We start from the raw sequence: 18,775 nt of genomic DNA on the forward strand, positions 1-18,775 counted from the left end.
CATCTATGGTATCCCATTCCTCTTCCCTTAGTTCCCTGTCCGACTTTACAGTCCCATACCCCAGGCTTCCTACTGGCCGTCACTGCTTCCCTCCTCCTCGATGTGCACATCCTTTATTGCCAAACTGTCTAATCTGAACAAAATATCTCTTGCTCTCCATTCATCTTACCCATTCCCCTTCTTCCCTCCTCCATCCTGGGCTTCTCTCAGTCGAGCTAAAAAACACGCATAGCCTCCAATGCCTCTTCTAGCTCCTTCTGTACCCAACTGTCCTGGGGCGGGATAACTGTTGGTGTTGGTATATAGGGACATGGGGCGGTATCTGGGGTAGGCAGATATGTCGGGTTTGTGTATCGCGTTGCAGGGCGAGTGGTGAGTGGATAAAGACCTGCGTGCGGGGGCACAGATCCATTCTCTTGTGTTGTCATGGCCAGTGCATCTAAGGTGGCCCCTTCAGTATTCTGAGTCGCACCCTCATCAGGGTCCTCCACATCCTTTATCATTTTCCACAGTTCCAATATCTCTTTTGAAGTTGTTTGCCTTTATACCTAACAGCTATAAAAGTGCTCATATGATCTAATATCCCTCTATTATGGGTGCCCTGCTCTGGTCACCCTTGTCTCTACCTTCCATTGTTTATGGTATTTCACAATCTTGTCCCTATACAATGGTAATGCACTATACATATATTCTAATTGCGCGCAAACCCAACCTTTACAAATATGCGCTGCACACACTTTGATTACAAAAAGTCTCTACCAGTCCACTGTCGACTCCTTCCCATCGCCCCCTGTGGACACCTCTCCTACCCCCTTTTGCACATGCACCCACATACTAATTCACCACAAACTCTCAACCCAAATTATCAACTCTGGCCTCCACCTAGTACACAAAAATAATCTTAATACACTAAAACAACAAGCTAAAACAACATCCACTACTTTCAGCCCACTAATTATACAGAGCTCCTAATGTGTCCTTTAATCTCCTTGTTACAAAAGAAATGGTGCCATCATCTTCCCTCCCTCGGAAAGGTTCCCTATGCTCGTTGTTCCTCCTTAAAATCCTCTTAAACTACCAAACATCATAATAAAAACTAAATCTCTTTATGTAGCTTTGCCACACTCCTCGCTTACTCATGCATAAAACATTCCCCCACACACTCTACCCATCATTATCCCTCGCAAGGGTTGTAGTCACGTCTGCGCGTTCACCTGAGCTCCTCAGTCACGAGAGTCCCAATAACGACCTGCACTCTCCCAGGAGCCGCGCCCACTCCAAAGATGGGACAGGAATTCTGCAAAAAGAGAAGCAGCCTGGAAGCCTCCGTCATCGCGGGGGTCGCTGGGATCACCAAATGTAGGAAAGCCCCCTAGATGCTCACACAAGAAAAAATACAACACACTAGGCAAAAAGGCCCAATACACCTCTTGCAATGATAACAAGTTGTATTTCCATACAAAAGGAAAAAGCTCCAACATACAGCTCTGCTGTCACAGAACTTTGTGCCAGAAACTACATGAGCAGTACATTAAGAAGGTACACTGCATCATCAGTGACATCATCACATACAGTAGAAAACCATGCTGCTGGTTGGTGAGAACCTACATATAGGTCACCTGCTCCATAGGGGATGCCAGGCCATTGGTCCCAGCCCTGTCCGTCCATCTTCCTCCACGTGAGCGATGTTGGAGATGTCATTGATCAGCAGATGGCCAATTAACAGTTATGTTGCTAAGAAAAACACATCTACCTCTATGTAACATTGCGCCTGGTATGAACAGACAGATGCCCAGGGGGAAAGCGGAGGTCATACGAACTCACACACTTGGCATTTCTCCAAGGTCTCCCACCCTCTTTCTAGGATATAATTCCATCCCTCTTTGCACCTCACAGCACAAATCGTGTGACCTAGAAGTAGGTTTATGGTCAGTGGTCTGGCGTTATCTGGTACACTGGAATTCAAGGGTCCCAAAGCCAGGCCATTTGGTTGCTATAATTTAAGATCGGAACTGGTGGGGGTTGGAGTGCCGTGCCCACCTTCTCATGGGATTTCACTGTTCACAGCCACTCCACCCTCATCTCGTGGGCGGCAGGGCACGTTCTTCGCAGGGTGTGAAGGTTGGCAACATTTTAGGACAATGAAGGGTTTTATGGATTTGTGTAGCTCTGGGCTTTTTCATCAGTGTTTGGAATAAAGCCTATTCATTTGCTCACATTCGTGGCCTAGGCCTGGGGTGCAGACTGCCGCGCATGTGGAAGCTTTGTGCTACAGTATGGCTGCTATTATCCAAGATGGCTGCTATTCCCACATGTACACTACACATGCAAAATGTACAATAATATGATAGTGTAGATGCCTGTAAGGGCACCCTGCCCCCTGGTCTCTTACATTACCAAGCCTTTACCTTATTCTAAAGCGCCTGCAAGTGTGGGAAGTTCGTCTCCCCATCCCAACATTAGCTTGACACCAACCAGGAGCTACTTTTGGCTCACCAGGCCATCTGATGGCGAACGGACACACCTATGTTAATGTAACAATGTGCATTTGGGAAACTCTATAAATAAACATAAATATGCATCTATACGACATTTAAAGCATAAGGGATCATAAAAAAATCAACAAAATGATAATTTTGCACCTTATGTGAAAGTTAGTTTGGCACAACGCTATGTACTAGCTCCTTGTTTCCCAATGGTAGCTCCTGGTCACTGGATGGCAGCTGTGGGTCACTTGCTATTGCTGCATACCCGGGAGCTGCCTTTAGCTTCTGGTTATCCAAACTTAATTTCGACCTCTGCCATGATATTACTTTAGAAAAAGTGATGGCTGCTTTAGATGTTATTAGTGGAGGGAAAGCCAAGCCGTCTGCGGTGCATACAGACCTTTGTTACTATTTAACTCCTATAGTACAATCGTATCCAGAATCATAGAAAACTGGCTTACCCTCAAGATGAGAAAATTGGTCCATCTGGACCAATCTGCTTTTATTCCAGACCGCTTTACCAGTGGGAGTTTGCACAGGCTGTATAAATACCCTCTTCAGTGAGTTCCCTGGGTCAAGAGCCGGGGAAGTTACACTGGATGCCGCAAAGGCCTACAAATATGTTGCCTGGCGGTATTCTTGCTTCATGTATTTTATACGCTGGAATTTGGCCTCCACGGTTTAGCATTGGTTAACTTGCACTGTGATAAACCACCGGCAAGAGTCATGGTAGAATAAATCATCTCTCAAAGTTTTCAGCTACAAATTGGCACTCGACTGGACTGTCCACTTTCGCCACTTATTTGTGGTTGTGATGGAGCTTTCAGGTTTCTAGACTAAGGAGAAATGTGAGCAAATTGGAGGTCTTTATGCTGAAATGTTGTGAGGGACTGGATACACTAAGTAACAAATGTGGCAGATATCAAAGTGTACAAGCATGGAGCAGCAAAATGAGCAGAAAAACATTGAGAGACTAATACTAGACCTGGGGGTTTATGGAAGATAGATACATGGGTAAAGTTGCCGATCTAACGACTTGCTGAATTGCACTATCCAAGATAGTGGTTTTACCTAAATTCCTATACTTGCTTTTGAATATTGCTTGAATGCTGTGTGGGTAAAAATGGATACACCAACTAGACGATATGCTAGGGGTGGTCTATGAGTTGCAGACTTGATGGCATATAACATAGCTTCACAGATATAAGACACAATACTCTGGTCGGATACGGCTGAGATGGCCCCCAGAAGTGGTTATCGAGTGTGACCTCACTGACCTAGGTGAAACTATTGTATATCTAAGGTTCCCAATAGACCAGTAAAGGGAAATGGTGGCACCCAATACATTGCATGGAAATGGCTTGGAAGAAAACAGTGAATTATATTAGCGTTCAGGGGCAGTACTGCCTCACCCCTCTTGTGCAATTCAAATACTCCTTACAAGTGTCTTTGCAGTTAGTGTGGCCGGGAAAACCCCATGATCAGGGTTTGACAGTGGGAGATGTGTTCCCTGAGGGTATTCTAAGGAATATGTTGAACAGCGATGTTCGACCATATTCTTATACACACGTCTGTGATGGCTATTGTCAGCTAGATTGATATTCTCACTCGCTCCTACAGGGCGCATAACAGCAGCAGGGTGCCAGCATTCTAGAGCTGTATAACAGAAGCCCGCTCTATGATTAGAGCCAAATGTAGGAAGCAAAATTGGAGTACCCGATTTCACATGAGCACTGGGATAGAGATTGTAAAACTCTGGACCAGGGACTCCAGCCAATGCAGGCTGTTTTGTGAATTGAGCCCTCTTGCTTACAAAGAGAATGTTGATGTGCTGGCTCAGAACGACACAGCCAAACTTTGTGAGGTGGTATCAGGGGTATTGATTTTTGGAAAGATAATGAAGAAGTGTATATGGGGCGATTCACATCTGAAATGTCGATCACCGACTTTCGTGAGCATCTTATAATGCACCTTTTCATGAATTATCGGGAACAGATTGGGGTGGTGAGGTGCATTATTGTAATTTGGACGGGCAAGTGATAATAAACGTGCAGAAGGGAAATGGATCTGAGCTTTAGTATTGGTTATAGGACTATGAATCTGAAATTATCATATTTGATCATCTAGGACTTGCACTAGCTGAAATGTTTGTTATACAATGAAGATTACCCTTGCTAGTAATACAGGGAGTCTTGATTCTATTAAAGACATAGAGGTGAGCATTATACTTCAACTTCTTTAATCTGCTCTTCAGCAGTTTCAACGCTTCAAACTGAATTAACAAACAACTTTCCTCTTTTTCTTTTTTTTGTTGAAAACTGCATTTCCCTTTCTTCTAGTCCATTTTTGTAGTCAATAGATCTTCCTGTCTGTAGCCTCTTAACTACATTCTGTCTGTGTGCTATAAACAATGGAGAGGTCTCTGATGGCCGATGCTCTGTTGTCCTGGTCTCAAATTCTCTGATGCAGGACGCGGTACACGCACCTTCGGGTGCATGGGCATATACGGGTATGAGATAGAATTGGAAGTCGTCTGAGTCCTTCTAGCTAAGGTGAAGGTCATGCCCTCCGGACCATATACTTGCCTATCTACTTCCAACACTCTGACGTCATGATACTAGACAAAGGAGCATTACTAACTTCCCTGACAGTTGAACTATCGAGAGACACCTGTTCATCAGCCAATCGCCTAGAAACCTCAGCATCACGGTCGCATCCCAGAGCTGTGTGTATTTTGGCACCGAAGGTGTGTGGAATCGTGCTCCTTTTATGAGTCTCACTACCGCTGGGTGTTCTCCTACCGGAGAGCCGTCCACTGCTGCATGTCCAGTTCATATGGCTGACCTGTAAACGTCTACTGTCCTGAAGGCCTTCCCCTCATCCAGTAGGGCGGCTAGAAAATTGAGCCCCTATACTACAGGGGCAGAAACTGGAGGAATACATTTCCTTGCGCACCAGCTCTGCCACCTGTACCACGCCACATTGTATCTCCTGCGAGTGGATGGGGCCCAGGAGTCCGAGATGAGCTGGACAGCCGGGCCCAAAATACCCGGCATCGCCCATATACCCCCGACACCCTGGAGGCCATCAATGGCAGCGCATCCCTTGCTCTCAGAGGATGACACTGCGCAGCAGGGTCCGTGAGCAGCTGTGCGTCTGATGGGAGAATCTGCGGGAAAGCCGAGGAAAATTACATCAGAGCTGGAAACCAGACTGCCGATTTCCAAACGGGTGCTGCAATCACTATCGTTGCCTTCGCTCTGCACACTTTCACTAGCACTCTACTCAACATCACGAACGGAAGGGACGCATATTGTACCCCCTGCTCCAGTCCTCTAGGAATGCATCTGTCCTGGGCACGCTGGGGTCCAACCTCTAGCTGAGGAACATGGGCATCTGAGCATTGAGCCTGGACACAAATAGATCTGTATGGATTACCCCCTACCCCACAACTGGTTCAGCCTCTGAAAGACGTTCTTAATGAGCTTCCAGTCGCTGGCGTCTGTCAGTTAATAGGAGTTCCAATCTGCTACCACGTTGAGAGACCCTGGGAGATACTCAACCATGACCAAAATCCCTACTTGCAGGTAGTAATGCCACAAATCCTGTGCCAGCTCCATGAGGAGTCTGGACCTTGTTTCGCCTAGATGATTTATGTACCCGACTGCTGATATGTTGTCTATCCTCAAGAGGTTTCAGTAGTTCGCCCTGTCCTCCGTAAAAACTTTGATCGGGAAAGATCCAGCTAACCGTTTATATGTAGCTCTAACTCTCCGGGCACCCATTTCCCTCCAGTATCTAGGGCGCTGCAACGAGCTCCCCATCCTGCTCTGCTGGCATCTGATTCTAAGACCAAGTCGGGCTGTCTCCAAAGATAGCCCCCTGTCCCACGCCTCCATGTTCTGCAACCACCAAAACAGTTCTGTGTGTGAATCTTGGTCGAGAGGTACTAACTGATGATATCTTAATCGCTGCTGAAGATTGCTCTTCAGCCTCTGAAATGCAAGGGCGCTGGGTATATTGCTTGAATTGAGGAAGCCAGCAGGCACACTATTCTCGTTAAGGAGCAGAGAGACGGGACCTCTTTGTCGAGGCAAGCACGGAGCTCCTTCTTAATATCTCACATCTTCCTCACTGGGAAAGCGGTGCTTTCCGTATGCCTACTACAAAGCCGAGGAAATCTATCCTCTTGGAAGGGTACATGTCTGACTTTTCCCAGTTCACTAGAAAGCCTAGAGACTATAGAAGGTATTTTACCCATTTAATTTGGTATAGTAAGGTTTCCCTGTTGTCTGCCATCAGGAGGATGTCATCTAGGTAAATTATTATGCAAATGCACTTCTCTCTGATGGCTGCCGCCACTGGCCTCATAAGTTTGGTAAACACCCATGGGGCTGACGCTAGACCCTAAGGCAGCATTTTTAATTGCCAGAATCGCCCTTCCCAGCACAATGCTTCGAACGGGCAATCTGCTGGCGCTACTGGGATTGTCAGATATGCATCTTTCAAGTCTATCCTGACCAACCAGTCGTCTTTCCTGAGGATGTCCCGCAGCTGGTTAATGCCTTCCATCTTGCAGTGACTGTAAATCAATCAACCATTGAGTTCTTTTAGGTTTATCACTGGCTGCACTTTCTCCTTCCTGTGAACCAGGAACATATTGCTGACAAACCAGGGCCCTGGTGGATCGCAGCCCTCTATTGCCTCTTTATCCCTGAGCTGCGCACGCTCGCATTGGAGGAGCGCTTCCTCTGCTTGCAGCATGACTATGGGGTTCGGCCTCGGCATCTGGATCAAGACCTGCACAAACTCTAACCTGAACCCTTGAATAGTTTGCAATACTCCTGCATTGCTGGACAGCACCTGCCAGTTTTGCCAAAATTGCAACGTCCTCCCTCCTACAGGGGGGTATGTGCAGCATGCCCCTCTAACATGAGACTATTCCTTGAGCTCCGCCTGCTCCCCTATGGCCTCTGGTGTTCCTCCCTCTGGAGGGGAAGGAGGGGTCTTGTTGCCTGGACTCCCAGTAGTGGGCCCTGACACCCTGGGGTCTTCGGGAGTATGCAAAGCGACAGGCCGCTCAACCCCGATAGCGGCCGGTCCTGGCAAAAACTCTGCTCAGAAAGATCTTCTTTATCAATGATTGTGCTTTCTCGAGGGAGGCCTATGTGCCTACAAACCTCCCCATCTCTTTGCCGAAAGCCTCTCCAAACAAGAGGCCTTGCGCTGCCTCCCCTGCTTCATAGGTGGCAAGGTCGCTCAACTTTGGGTCGATCTTTAGTAGGAGGCTCCCATGTCTCTCTGAAGAGGTGATGCAGTTAACATTCTCCAGGAGGCAGACTGCCCTCTGCGCCTACTTGCACCTCCTCACTGGTGTCTCGAGCCCTCTGCTAAATCCATTATCTTCGCTGGTGGACCCATGATGTCCAACAGTTTTTCTCTCAAAAGATCTAAGAATGGGTGTGGACAGGTGCAACAGGACCTGTCCACACCCATTCTTAGATCTTTTGAGGTTTGGGTGTCTCGACTACTTTCCCCGCCAGATCTGGACGTGGGCACTCCACTCTCATATGCGCCCTGGTATCTTTATCGAGGGCTTTCTGGATCCTTTGAGCCGTGTAGTTGGCCACCCCCGGAGATGGCTGCCAGTCCTGGGGTTCCTTATTTCCTCTGGGTCGAACATATATGACAAGTCTGTCTCCAGAGGCTCCAGGTGCTTTTCCTTCCTGGCCCTCTTGCCTCAGATGGAGGACTGCTTACTTTCTTATTGTAAGGATGCTGATGCTTCAGGCGAATCGCTGCCGGCTTCCTCATCCGTACATCCATATTGGCTTCCCCTGGGGAAGGGGGAAGGAGGTTTGGCACAGCTGCCCTGTGGAGGAAGGCTTCCTTAAGCTTACCAAAGGTATCTGCGACCTCTGGGGCCTTATGTTCTACCCTGTAACGTGGACATAGGGGAGTAGAAGGGGATTTCCTCTTCGGGGGCGTGGTACCCCCTTGAAGGCTCACCTTTGTGGTGGTGGTGGTGGTGGCTTTCGTGGATGTGCTCTCATTGATACTCTGGGTGCCTAACTTCTTCTCCCCTAGCGTAGACTCTAGGGTGTCCAGCCTTTCTTGTACAGGCCTCACTCCTGCCACGGCTTCCACTAGTGAATCCCCCAGCACCTGTTTACAACTGAGCACCAGATTGCCCTCTGTTTGCACCTCCTCACTTCATTCGTATTCCAACACACTGGAGAATGAGGGCTGTAATCTGGTACTAGTGCCAGTGCCTGGACAAAGCAGGCTGCGTCACACGTCCGCAGGGTTGATTCTGGTGGCAGCCTGGCTTGCACCCTCAGCTGTTAGCCGGTGCTAGTAATTATAGCTGATCTTCACACACTGGTGTACAATTGTGCTTTTTATCAAATGAAATATGTCCGCAAAAACCTTTTCTTTTCTTCTTCTCATGGTTTTATGGGTGGAGGGGCTCCTCCAAACATGCTGGGCCTGATTGGCAGCTCACTTTCCTGAGAAGCTGACTTCTTGGCACGTGCCATTGCCGAGCTTATCGAGCGCAAGCTTGGGACCTTGCTCGTGCTTGTTTGTGCCTCTAGAACAATACCGGCACTTTCTCCCATATTTGCGTCGGAGCGGCTTTCTGACCCGCCGGCTCCGAATGCAGCATTGGAGCTGAACCACTGGTATTTGGATAACAGCATCAGAGCAGTTTCTGCTAAACTCGCGCCGAATGCTGCTGCATGCCGTGAATTTCTGTGGAAAGCCAAGTTGCATTTGCATCACAGCTCCACTCCTCCTCCTGAGGGAGGGGGCCAGCCGACACCCTGATGCTGCTGAGCGGGATCCGAGATGTGCCGTTGCAGAGCACGTGACCCGCTCAGTGCAACAGTATTAACAACTTTCACCTGTGCTGTCACATGCGTGTACAACACCAACACTGGCTCTTTTGAAACAATCCCAATAAAACTTTCACGGATACTGTGCACGCTGCGTTTCATGCAAATCACAGAAATCAACAAATTACATGCAATATCAGCAAGTCACACAATAAATAATATAAAATGCTCTGTAGCAAGAAAAAATAAACTTACCTGGCTGAAGAGCAGCTAAAGAAGACGTCAGAGCTTGAGGTAGGATGTAGTTAAGAGGCTACAGACAGGAGGTTCCATGGATTTACAAAAATGGACTAGAAGGAAGGGAAAGATATTTTTCCAGAGAAAAGAAAAAGAGGAAAATGGGAAGCGGTTTGTTTTTTTCAGTTTGAAGTGTTGAAACTGCTGAAGAGTAGATTAAAGAAGTTGAAGCATAATGCTCGCCTCCTGTCTTGACATAGAATGGATGCTTGTAAGTTGGATGATAATATTGCAGTCCAGAGAAGAGGAGAGTATGACCCTGATTGCTGTAAGATATGTTAATATGTATATAGTGTTTTACAAAATGTTTTCTGTCAGTCCGGTAAGACGGTAAAAGACTGTTATAAACATTGGGCCTCATTACAAGGTTGCTGGTCCGGTAAAAATTATGCCGGCATCCTTTGCCAGACCAGAGTGTTCCGAGTTGCGATGCCGGTGTGACAGGCATCAACAGGGACCCGCCGTGGCCGGCCAGACCGTTGCCGGTATCAGCATTGACACGCGGCAGCCGTGCCAGTGACACCGGCATGCCACAATCAAGTCCACATTAAGAGGTGCACGGACATGCAAATACCGGCATGGACATGCCGGTAATAACGGATAAAATGATGCCGTAAAGACTGGCATTGCGGAGCAACCGTTAATAGGAATCTGGTGTGTGGAAACCTGCCACAGGTGCTCACAATCAGCACAGGTGGAGTCTGGCACAGCACAAAAGGAGCACTCCCACACACCACACCCTTCCCAAATCCACAATGCTACCATTAGCACTAGCAGTACTAGAGCTGGAGGACATGCCTGCACAGCTACTCCTTGAGGAGGCAGTGAGCCAGACGCGCAGGAGGAGGAGGGCGAGAAGGGGCCAGCAGATACCCATTGTGCAGGCAGTTGTACCCCGCAGGCAGCCAACAATCCCTCGCCTAAGGGCCAGCCCATTCAATCTAACCCCTGCTCAGATCCACATCCTCTACCGGCTGGATAGGGACAACATCACCACAATAGTGGACCTCATACATGATGTCCTGGTGAGCTTAATCAACATCCGGACAGCCATCCCCCCCGTTGTTGAAGGTAGTGTCTGTGCTACACTGTCTTGCCACAGGCACTTATCAGCACACAGTGGGGCAGCTGCATGGAATCTCCCAACCCTGTTTCTCCTGTGTGCTCACCCAGGTGCTAGCTCCACTCCTGTCCTACGTATGCGACCACATTAGCTTACCACGGACAGCAGAGGAGGTAAATGCTACCAAAATAGCATTCCATGCACTCAAATGTAATAGCTGTGCTCGACTGCACACATGTGGAGCCGGTTGTCCGGCATGCTGTGGAGGTAGTGTATCACAACAGGAAGCTGTACCATTCCCTGAATGCCCAGATGGTGTGCGATGCACTCAAAATAATCACGCATTGCTCTGCAAGATTCCCTGGCTCGACACATGACGCCATGGTGCTACGCAACTCCACGCTGCCCCGCTACATGGCATGACACGCTGGACATCGTACATGGCTGTTGGGTGAGTCTAACCACAGGGGCACGAGGGGTTTTAAATGCAGGGGTTATGAACAGCATAGGCACCCTGTCTGCTGGGTGGGCCATGAGGGGTGTTGAATTGGGAGGGGGGTATGAACAGCATAGGCAACATGTCAGCTTGGTGGGCCATGAGGGTTGTTGAATTGGGAGGGGGGTATGAACAGCATAGGCAACCTGTCTGCTGGGTGGGCCATGAGGGGTGTTGAATTGGAGGGTGTGGGGTATGAACAGCATAGGCACCTTGTCTGCTGGGTGTGTCATGAGGGGTGTTGAATTGGGGGCAGGGGGTTTGAACAGCATAGGCAACCTGTCTGCTTGGTGGGCCATGAGGGGTGTTGAATTGGGGGGGGGGCGGTATGAACAGCATAGGCAACCTATCTGCTGGGTGAGTCTGACCACAGGGCCATGAGGGGTGTGGGAACATAGCATAGGAATGCATGCATGAGGAGCACAAGTGCACACTGCATGCATTCATCCATCATCACTCAATAATCCGTTAACATCAACAGGTATTCATTGAAGTACAGAGAGACTGAGTAGGGCAATAGAAAGCAAAGTCAGATGAGGAATGAGGAACCTGCCCAACATCAAACCTCACACATTGAATGGGACAAGACCACACAGCGTAATGGGTGCCCTGAACTGTGACTTATGTAAATGTAACAGAATGTGCAATACAGCTAATACATGCAGATGTGCAAGGCCTTCACAGCTGTGTCTACATGCAATCAACGGACACAGTGCTGTTTTGTTTTCCAGCTACATCCACTCCCGCCGCGTGGCAGACAGACTGCCATGTGAGTTATCCTAACTTCTACCCGGCACCCCGCCCGGTCTAACTATTATTTAGCAACGACTCCTCGCACTACGACCCGCTGCACTCATCAGCCATGTTACTGCTATTTCACTCCTTTTTCAACCTATGGACACTATTTCAGCACAGCACTGGCTCAGTTTAGTCCGCCACTTCTGCAATGCCCTCATCGTGACAGAGAACGCAGCATACCCCCTAGTCCCCGTCTAGGCACACGTGAGTAACTGCATTAAGAAGCTTTCTCCGCCTTTTAGGCACCTGCAAGTAACTGCACTCAGCAGCTATCCCCGTTTGCCATCACCGCAGCATTCGTTCAGCACTGTGTACCCCCGTCCAGGCACCTCTCCACCTAAATCATGCCTCAATTCATTTACAGGTACACCCTTGTGCATTATTACTCACCGCACCTTTTCAGGATCACTGGACACCCTGTCAGCCTGCTGTTTTCAACCTAACAGCCATCCATCTCAGCCGCTATTCCTCCCAACCAGGTAGACTTTTGCAATCTTCTCAGCTCATACTCATTTTTCCTACTACATACCAGCCGTTGCCGAATCAGACATCTTTGCCTGACCCAATGACAGCTATCAGTAGCCTTCATTCTCTTCAAGATGCAAAATCAACGCCTAGTTAGGTCACACACTACAGTGTTTCTCTCTCCCCTTACTAATAAAGGTATGATCACTTTTTAAAACACTCCACTTTTTAACCCCTCTCAGGTGAAGCAAGCCCTCTCAACAGTTATTTACTCCATACTACTAACAGTGTCCTGAAGACAGTTTGGCACCTTCAGAAAGCCTGCATTTAAATCGCAATATTGTCGTGTTCCACCTCCATCCAAACCAGAAACACCTATATGTGTCGACAATGATTACGTACTGCTTTTTGTACAGCAGTACATGAAATTGCACTTCTTTGTCATTTATTTAGAAATGCCTTCTTTGGTTCTACTTGTATTCTTTACCCTGTTTGTTACATATGCCCCTGCCTATTTTAAATGTTTTTTCTAGCCAACAATTAAACTTTATTTTATGCTACATCCACCTGCTTTGATCTCTGTGCTAGCTATGAATAATCTAGTGTCACTGTTGTCCTGGTGCACCGCCTGTGAGTCTATGAACGTGGTAGCCGTTGACTCTACACTTTATATTGGTAGGTGTTGTGGACGGCCGGGGGTCCTTGCTGGCAGGTGTTGTGGACTGCCGGGGGTCAATGCTGGCAGGTGTTGGTGGGTGCTGGGCCTGCTAGGCAGCATGTGTTTTCTGGTTGATGGGCGGGGCTTGTGCGGAAGATGCTGTGGCATGCTCGGGTCTTGCTGTGGAGGTGGCTGGCTCCTGGCTAGAGGCGGTTGTTTCACGACGGCGGTGGCATGTTCACCCTTCCTTTCAGATGATGTGCCTGTGGAGGACAGTGAGGCAGGGCATTAGTAATGGGTGCGAATCCATCTGACATGCATCGATGCTAGTACATTCAGTCATGTGCATTGTCATGGACATGGTGGAGGGCCTAGCATGGTGCACACACGAATGTGTGGGGGACGCAGTGTGGGAGCATCCTTGTGGTGCGGCCATGGAGTGTGCAGTGTCTGTTGACTGGGGTACTGTGTATGGTGGCTTGGGTGTTGTGGCCATGCCACATGGCTGTGTGCCATGTGGAGTTTGATTGTCAAACTGTGTTCCCATTGTGTACGTTGATGCTTTGATGTTAGCTCTGCGAGTAGGGACATGGTTGGTGTGACAGGCGTGCAACTGGTGCCAGTGATTTGTGCATCTTGGCATGATGTGGCTTTGGCCATGTGGTGGCACGGTGGCGACGGCAGCAGTTGGACAGTGCTGTGTGTCTGTACGCATGCAGATGGTACTTGTTTGGGCAATACATTGGACATGTGGGGTGTGTCAGTGGGGTTTGTTGCTTGTCTTCCTGGCAGGTACATTTTACTTGTGTTGCAGGAGGCTTTCAGTGGGTGGAAATGCAGCAGGGATCTGGTGCGACTTACTTGACATTTGGACTTCACCTTTGGAATTGGGGTTACAAGGTGTGTGCTGTGACTTTGGGATTACGGTAAGGGACACTCACCATCATCATCAGATGTTGCTGCTCCAGTCTCCGCATCTCCTACTCCCTCTATGTTCTCCATGTGGAGTACAGTGCTGCAGGTCTCCTCCCACGCTTGCAGTTTGATGGGCGATGGCTGCGCTCTGCAGCGAGGAAGTTACGGACACAGAGACGTAGGTCGTCCCACCTCTTCCGACAATCTCGGATGGTCCGGGGTGTTGTCCCCACTGCCAAGACTTTGCGGGCCACTTCCTCCCAAATGGCCTTTTTTCTAAGTTGTGCTGGCCACTGCAAATCAGCACAGAACACCACATCAGCATGCTCCACAAGTGTGTCTGCCAACATTTTGAGCTCCTGCTCGCTGAAACGGGGTTTGCGACGACAGACGGCGCCTTGCCTAGTTAACATGTTCTTCATTGTCGGTTTCTACTTGGTTTTCCATTTAGACTACTGTAGAATGAAGATTGCAATGGGTTGCATTTTAAAGATGCCCTGCGTTGCATTTCCGGCGCAATGGCGTTGCTTCCGGTGCCAGTAATTACAGGCTCCTCATTGCCGGAGTCAGAGTCTGAGGCAGCGACGATGCCGGTATCAGGGGTTTGGGGCCGTTACAGGCATGCCAGTGCTACCATTTCTGGTATACCGGAATGCGCGTGAACGCTGACTCGGAATGTACCCTTGATTACAGCAGCAGTGCAACATGAAAACGGTAGTACCAGCATGCCGGTACATTTCTTTTTTTTACCAGCAACCTTGTAATGAGGCCCATTGCCTTGTCAAAAGCTTTGTTAGTTATGGCTATTTCCAATAAGCCAAAACTGTTGCATTGGGGGAAATTGTACATAAAGATACACTGCTTGTATTTGTTGTTAGGTTATTTACCCACCCACTGAATGCCATTTCGGTGCTATTCCATATGCCTGTTACCACCCACTTCCTGTCATGCCCTCCCAAAATACATCCTCGTGGGATCGGTCTCGCACAACAGCACATGGTGGCAACCAACCGAAAAGTACACTCAGGGATGTCATTTAGGGGTCTCAACTGCGACCCCTGAGGTCTCCCTGGCTACCCCTAAAAAAAAGAAAAACCTTTAAAAAAACGTTTTTATTTATTTTTTATGCTAGCTCCTGGGCTGTGGCCAGCGCCATGTGGCTCTTTGCTTCTGGAGTGGCTGTCTTTCTTGTTCAGGCCTCTTTAAAAAAAAAAATAGGTTTACACAAGTCTAACACTTTACCGGTGACCCTCAATAAGAAAGAATAGGATTACCAAATAATGTGTCTTTCTGGAATTCTATACAGAAAATGCTAGACTCATTAAAGGTTTATTTCAGGCACACTTCAGGGTGTGAGTCACTGATTTAGTCTGTTCTTAACCACCCCAACTCAGCCTTCCAGCCTTCTGAGGTTGATAAATGAGTACCAACACAGGTTGGGTGTTATCGTATGTATATTTTTTTCTATATAAAGCGCTTAAGCGTAAATATTATATAATAACACATCATTATCATTTGGCCATGGACGTCGGCTTGCATTCACAGTAATTTGGTAATATGAGCCTATACACACTGATCTTGACGACACATATGGCGATCCATTCTTGTATGAAATGTATATCACATTATAGTGATATCGTAACCATGTCTTTCGTAGTGTACTTAGGAACAATGTTATGTGATGCCACTTCCTGTTTTGTCAAGCGTTGAAAGGCCGTGTTCCATCGCTTCCTGAGATATCGCTTTGGAGTGGGGTCAAATGACATCACTTCCTGTGATGTCATCAGAGGTCATGTAATGTCACTGCCGCTACCCCAGGCATTTTGGTGAAATGACGTCCCTGAGTACACCTAAGCTCAGCGAACTGTGTTAACCAAACTGATCCTGCCAAAGGCACCTCACAGCTCACTTGCTCTTATCCTGCTCAGTCCTACTAACCCACCTCACCCTCTTTCCCTTTCAGATCCGCCAGAGCGCTAGCGGACCACTCCGGTGGTGATAGTGCGCTGTACAAATATCCTTTAACATAACATCTCTTTGCGCTAGCTTTCTTGAGCAGAAACATAAAAAATGTCTTACCGAAAGTCTGCCGTCTGCCGCTTTATTTATAAGTGTGCCCTTGACGGAAGTACTGATAAAAAACAAGCATGGGCAAAGCCAACAGTTTTGGCTTGTGTATCGGTATTAGACAGGCATTTGCAAGACACTTAATATTATATGGCTGGGTGCTGCACCATTTTGCATCTGGTACTAAAAATGGCCAGTCAGTACTATACCAACATGCCTACATAAAAGCCAAACCTGCTATCAATGCCAGTGTTTGTTCATGGTTGTGTCGACAGTTTATGGATGTCATCAAAGAAAGAAGTAACATTTTAAGGCACTGTCTATAGCAGATGGAAAGGATTGTGAATACAGCAGATTCCCCGTATTGATTATTTTTTGCATTTCTTTGGGGTTTTTCAGGAAAGAGTTGTACAAAATAAAGTATCCTTACATTTCGTAATAATAACGAATGTTATTTATAGTGCTACCAAAGGGTAAAAATGGTCGTATCAAGCACTATATAAGAAACCAGTTATTTTAAAGTCAAATGCATGAATAAAAATTTAAAACAATCTATATTAAGCTATGAACACACCTGTTTATGCCCAAATTCACATTATTATCATTTTATTTTCAGGGAGGGGCCTTCTATTTTTTGGAACACGTCCGTGATGCAGAGCATAGCTGGCTTTACTTTGTTCAACGTATATTGCAGCCCAGCTGGATACATATAGGGGATGGCTGCCAGTTAACCAGAGAAACCTGGAAATACCTAGAAAACGCAGCATTTTCTGAAGTGAAAATGAGACACATTCAAGCTCCTTTGAAGTGGAGCCCTGTTCGACCTCACATCATTGGCTTTGCTGTGAAATAGTTGCTAACACGTCTTGTATTGCCGTTTCCATTTTTAATGAAAATCACGTTTGCATGTGTTTTCTAATAGATTCTGTATTTTCAAATGACTAGGAGCATTCCATGACCTTTTTCCTATTACTTTTTCCAATGTTGTGAGCTTCTCTGTTTTTCTGTAATGATTTGTGATGATTGAGATTGGTAGAAAAGACTACCCAAATATTTTTCAAGTAATCTGTGTAGGCTCATTTTTAAATGGTATTATTCACAAGATTCCTTATGTTGTGATGCTGCTTGGAACCATGTTCCAGAAGCTATATGTGATATCACCATAGAATGGTGGGGGCTGGAAAGGTTCCTGTGTTACTGTAGAGATCCGTTATGCTCCGTTACAGTTTGAGAACATGTTGGTCCTGATTAAGGCGATGATATTCACATTTACAGTGAACTGCCTCCTTCATCTGCATTGATTACGCCTCATCCTTCATCCTGGAGATCAGCCATTAAATAATCTGGTGTTTAATTGCCAGCAATTCCCGACCAGTTTTAATTCCGTTCTCTGCTTGAGCTTTTTCGCTGGTACCCCCAGAGCACCCCATGATTACCTTGACATTGCAGCTACTGGTGCCTGCTTGCTTGCTGCATGATGTGAGAATGTCCTAATGCTCAATTTCTTGACTCGAGGTTACATCCATGCCAGAACTAATGACAAACGCAGCCAACTCTTCCCATTGTTTTTCAAGCCAAGGAAACAACCCCCCACCCCCCACATTTTATAGGTCACTGGTACCCCGAAGGAAACAAAACCAAAGAACAGTCTAGAAGCATCACTAGGCCTTCCAACATACACATCCCGCCTACTGTCAAAAACAATGGATCTTTTTGTCAGTCATTAGTCCCTTTATGATGTCTACTTCCAGTAACCAGGTCATATCACTGATTCTTGTAGAGGGGTATTGTATGGAAGACATTGCATCAACAGTAAGAGGGACACAAGTGACCACAGTTTAAGGGTGTTTAAAGAACTTCAAAAAGGGTTTGATAAACGCCTATCTAAACCTGAATCTACTGATCCATCAAATAATAATAAAGTAGTCCTAGTGGTGTCTTGTCAAAATGAAAGGGCCTAAACTAAACAAACCTAATGCCAATGCTTTCGTGCTCCGCCTTTTATCCGTGTGAGGGGAAGTGTAATGGAAGTCAGGTGTGTGTAATGATCAGTAATTGCCTGACCCTGCCTGCCCATTGTAGTGGGACATGCCAGGTATACGGCTCGGGTGTTAGTCCGTTTTCTTTCACAGTGAGCTGTCTGTGGGAAAGTGTTTGTGTCGGAAAAGGGTGCAGGGGTTGAATTCCCAAGTAGCCTACTGGGTAGAATGTGGGTAAAAGTATTACAGGGAAGGGGATACTACGTCTCGCCATCTGGTGTCTCACTTCCACTCCCCAAAAACCCCTCATCCAGGTGATCCTCCCGCACTTGTCCACCCCCACGAACTGGATCCAAAAGCAAAGGCTGTGTTCTGGCCACCTGGATGACAGATCTCTGGGGGGCTTGTGGGTGAGACACCCTTCGGGTTTCTTACAGTATCCCTTCCCCATGAAGATGTCTGCTTGTTTATGAGCAACTTTCTAGTCTTTACCAGTTCCAACCAGTCTGGGCAATCATTTGAGGGCCAGTGACCGTGGCATTCATTCCTGCCAAATAGCACTTTTTTGTCCATCACAGAATCAATGTTCAAACAAGGTCCATAGAAAGAACAGACAGTGGAATCAAGGTGTCAGCGATTCAGGAGAGGATGTGATCCCGAGAGATCCGAGGGGGAACAGCAACAACAAAGCATTCCTCTCACGGGTGGCACCATC

General features: G+C 47.4%; 1 protein-coding gene across 6 annotated transcripts in view; it reads left to right on the top strand.

The window, feature by feature from the left end:
• LOC138582291 (thiol S-methyltransferase TMT1A-like) overlaps nt 1-17,462 on the top strand; it is a 119,286-nt gene extending 101,824 nt beyond the window's left edge. For all 6 annotated transcript variants that reach the window (XM_069653429.1, XM_069653433.1, XM_069653432.1 and 3 more), the window contains one exon: nt 16,698-17,462. In XM_069653429.1, the coding sequence (XP_069509530.1) occupies nt 16,698-16,934 (237 nt within the window). In that variant the 3' untranslated portion in view covers nt 16,935-17,462. The remainder of the gene's footprint in view (nt 1-16,697) is intronic.
• The last annotated feature ends 1,313 nt before the right edge of the window (nt 17,463-18,775 follow it).

Source organism: Ambystoma mexicanum, chromosome 3q (genome assembly GCF_040938575.1).
Source record: "Ambystoma mexicanum isolate Mex_15411 chromosome 3q, UKY_AmexF1_1, whole genome shotgun sequence".
Taxonomy (NCBI): Eukaryota; Metazoa; Chordata; class Amphibia; order Caudata; family Ambystomatidae; genus Ambystoma; species Ambystoma mexicanum.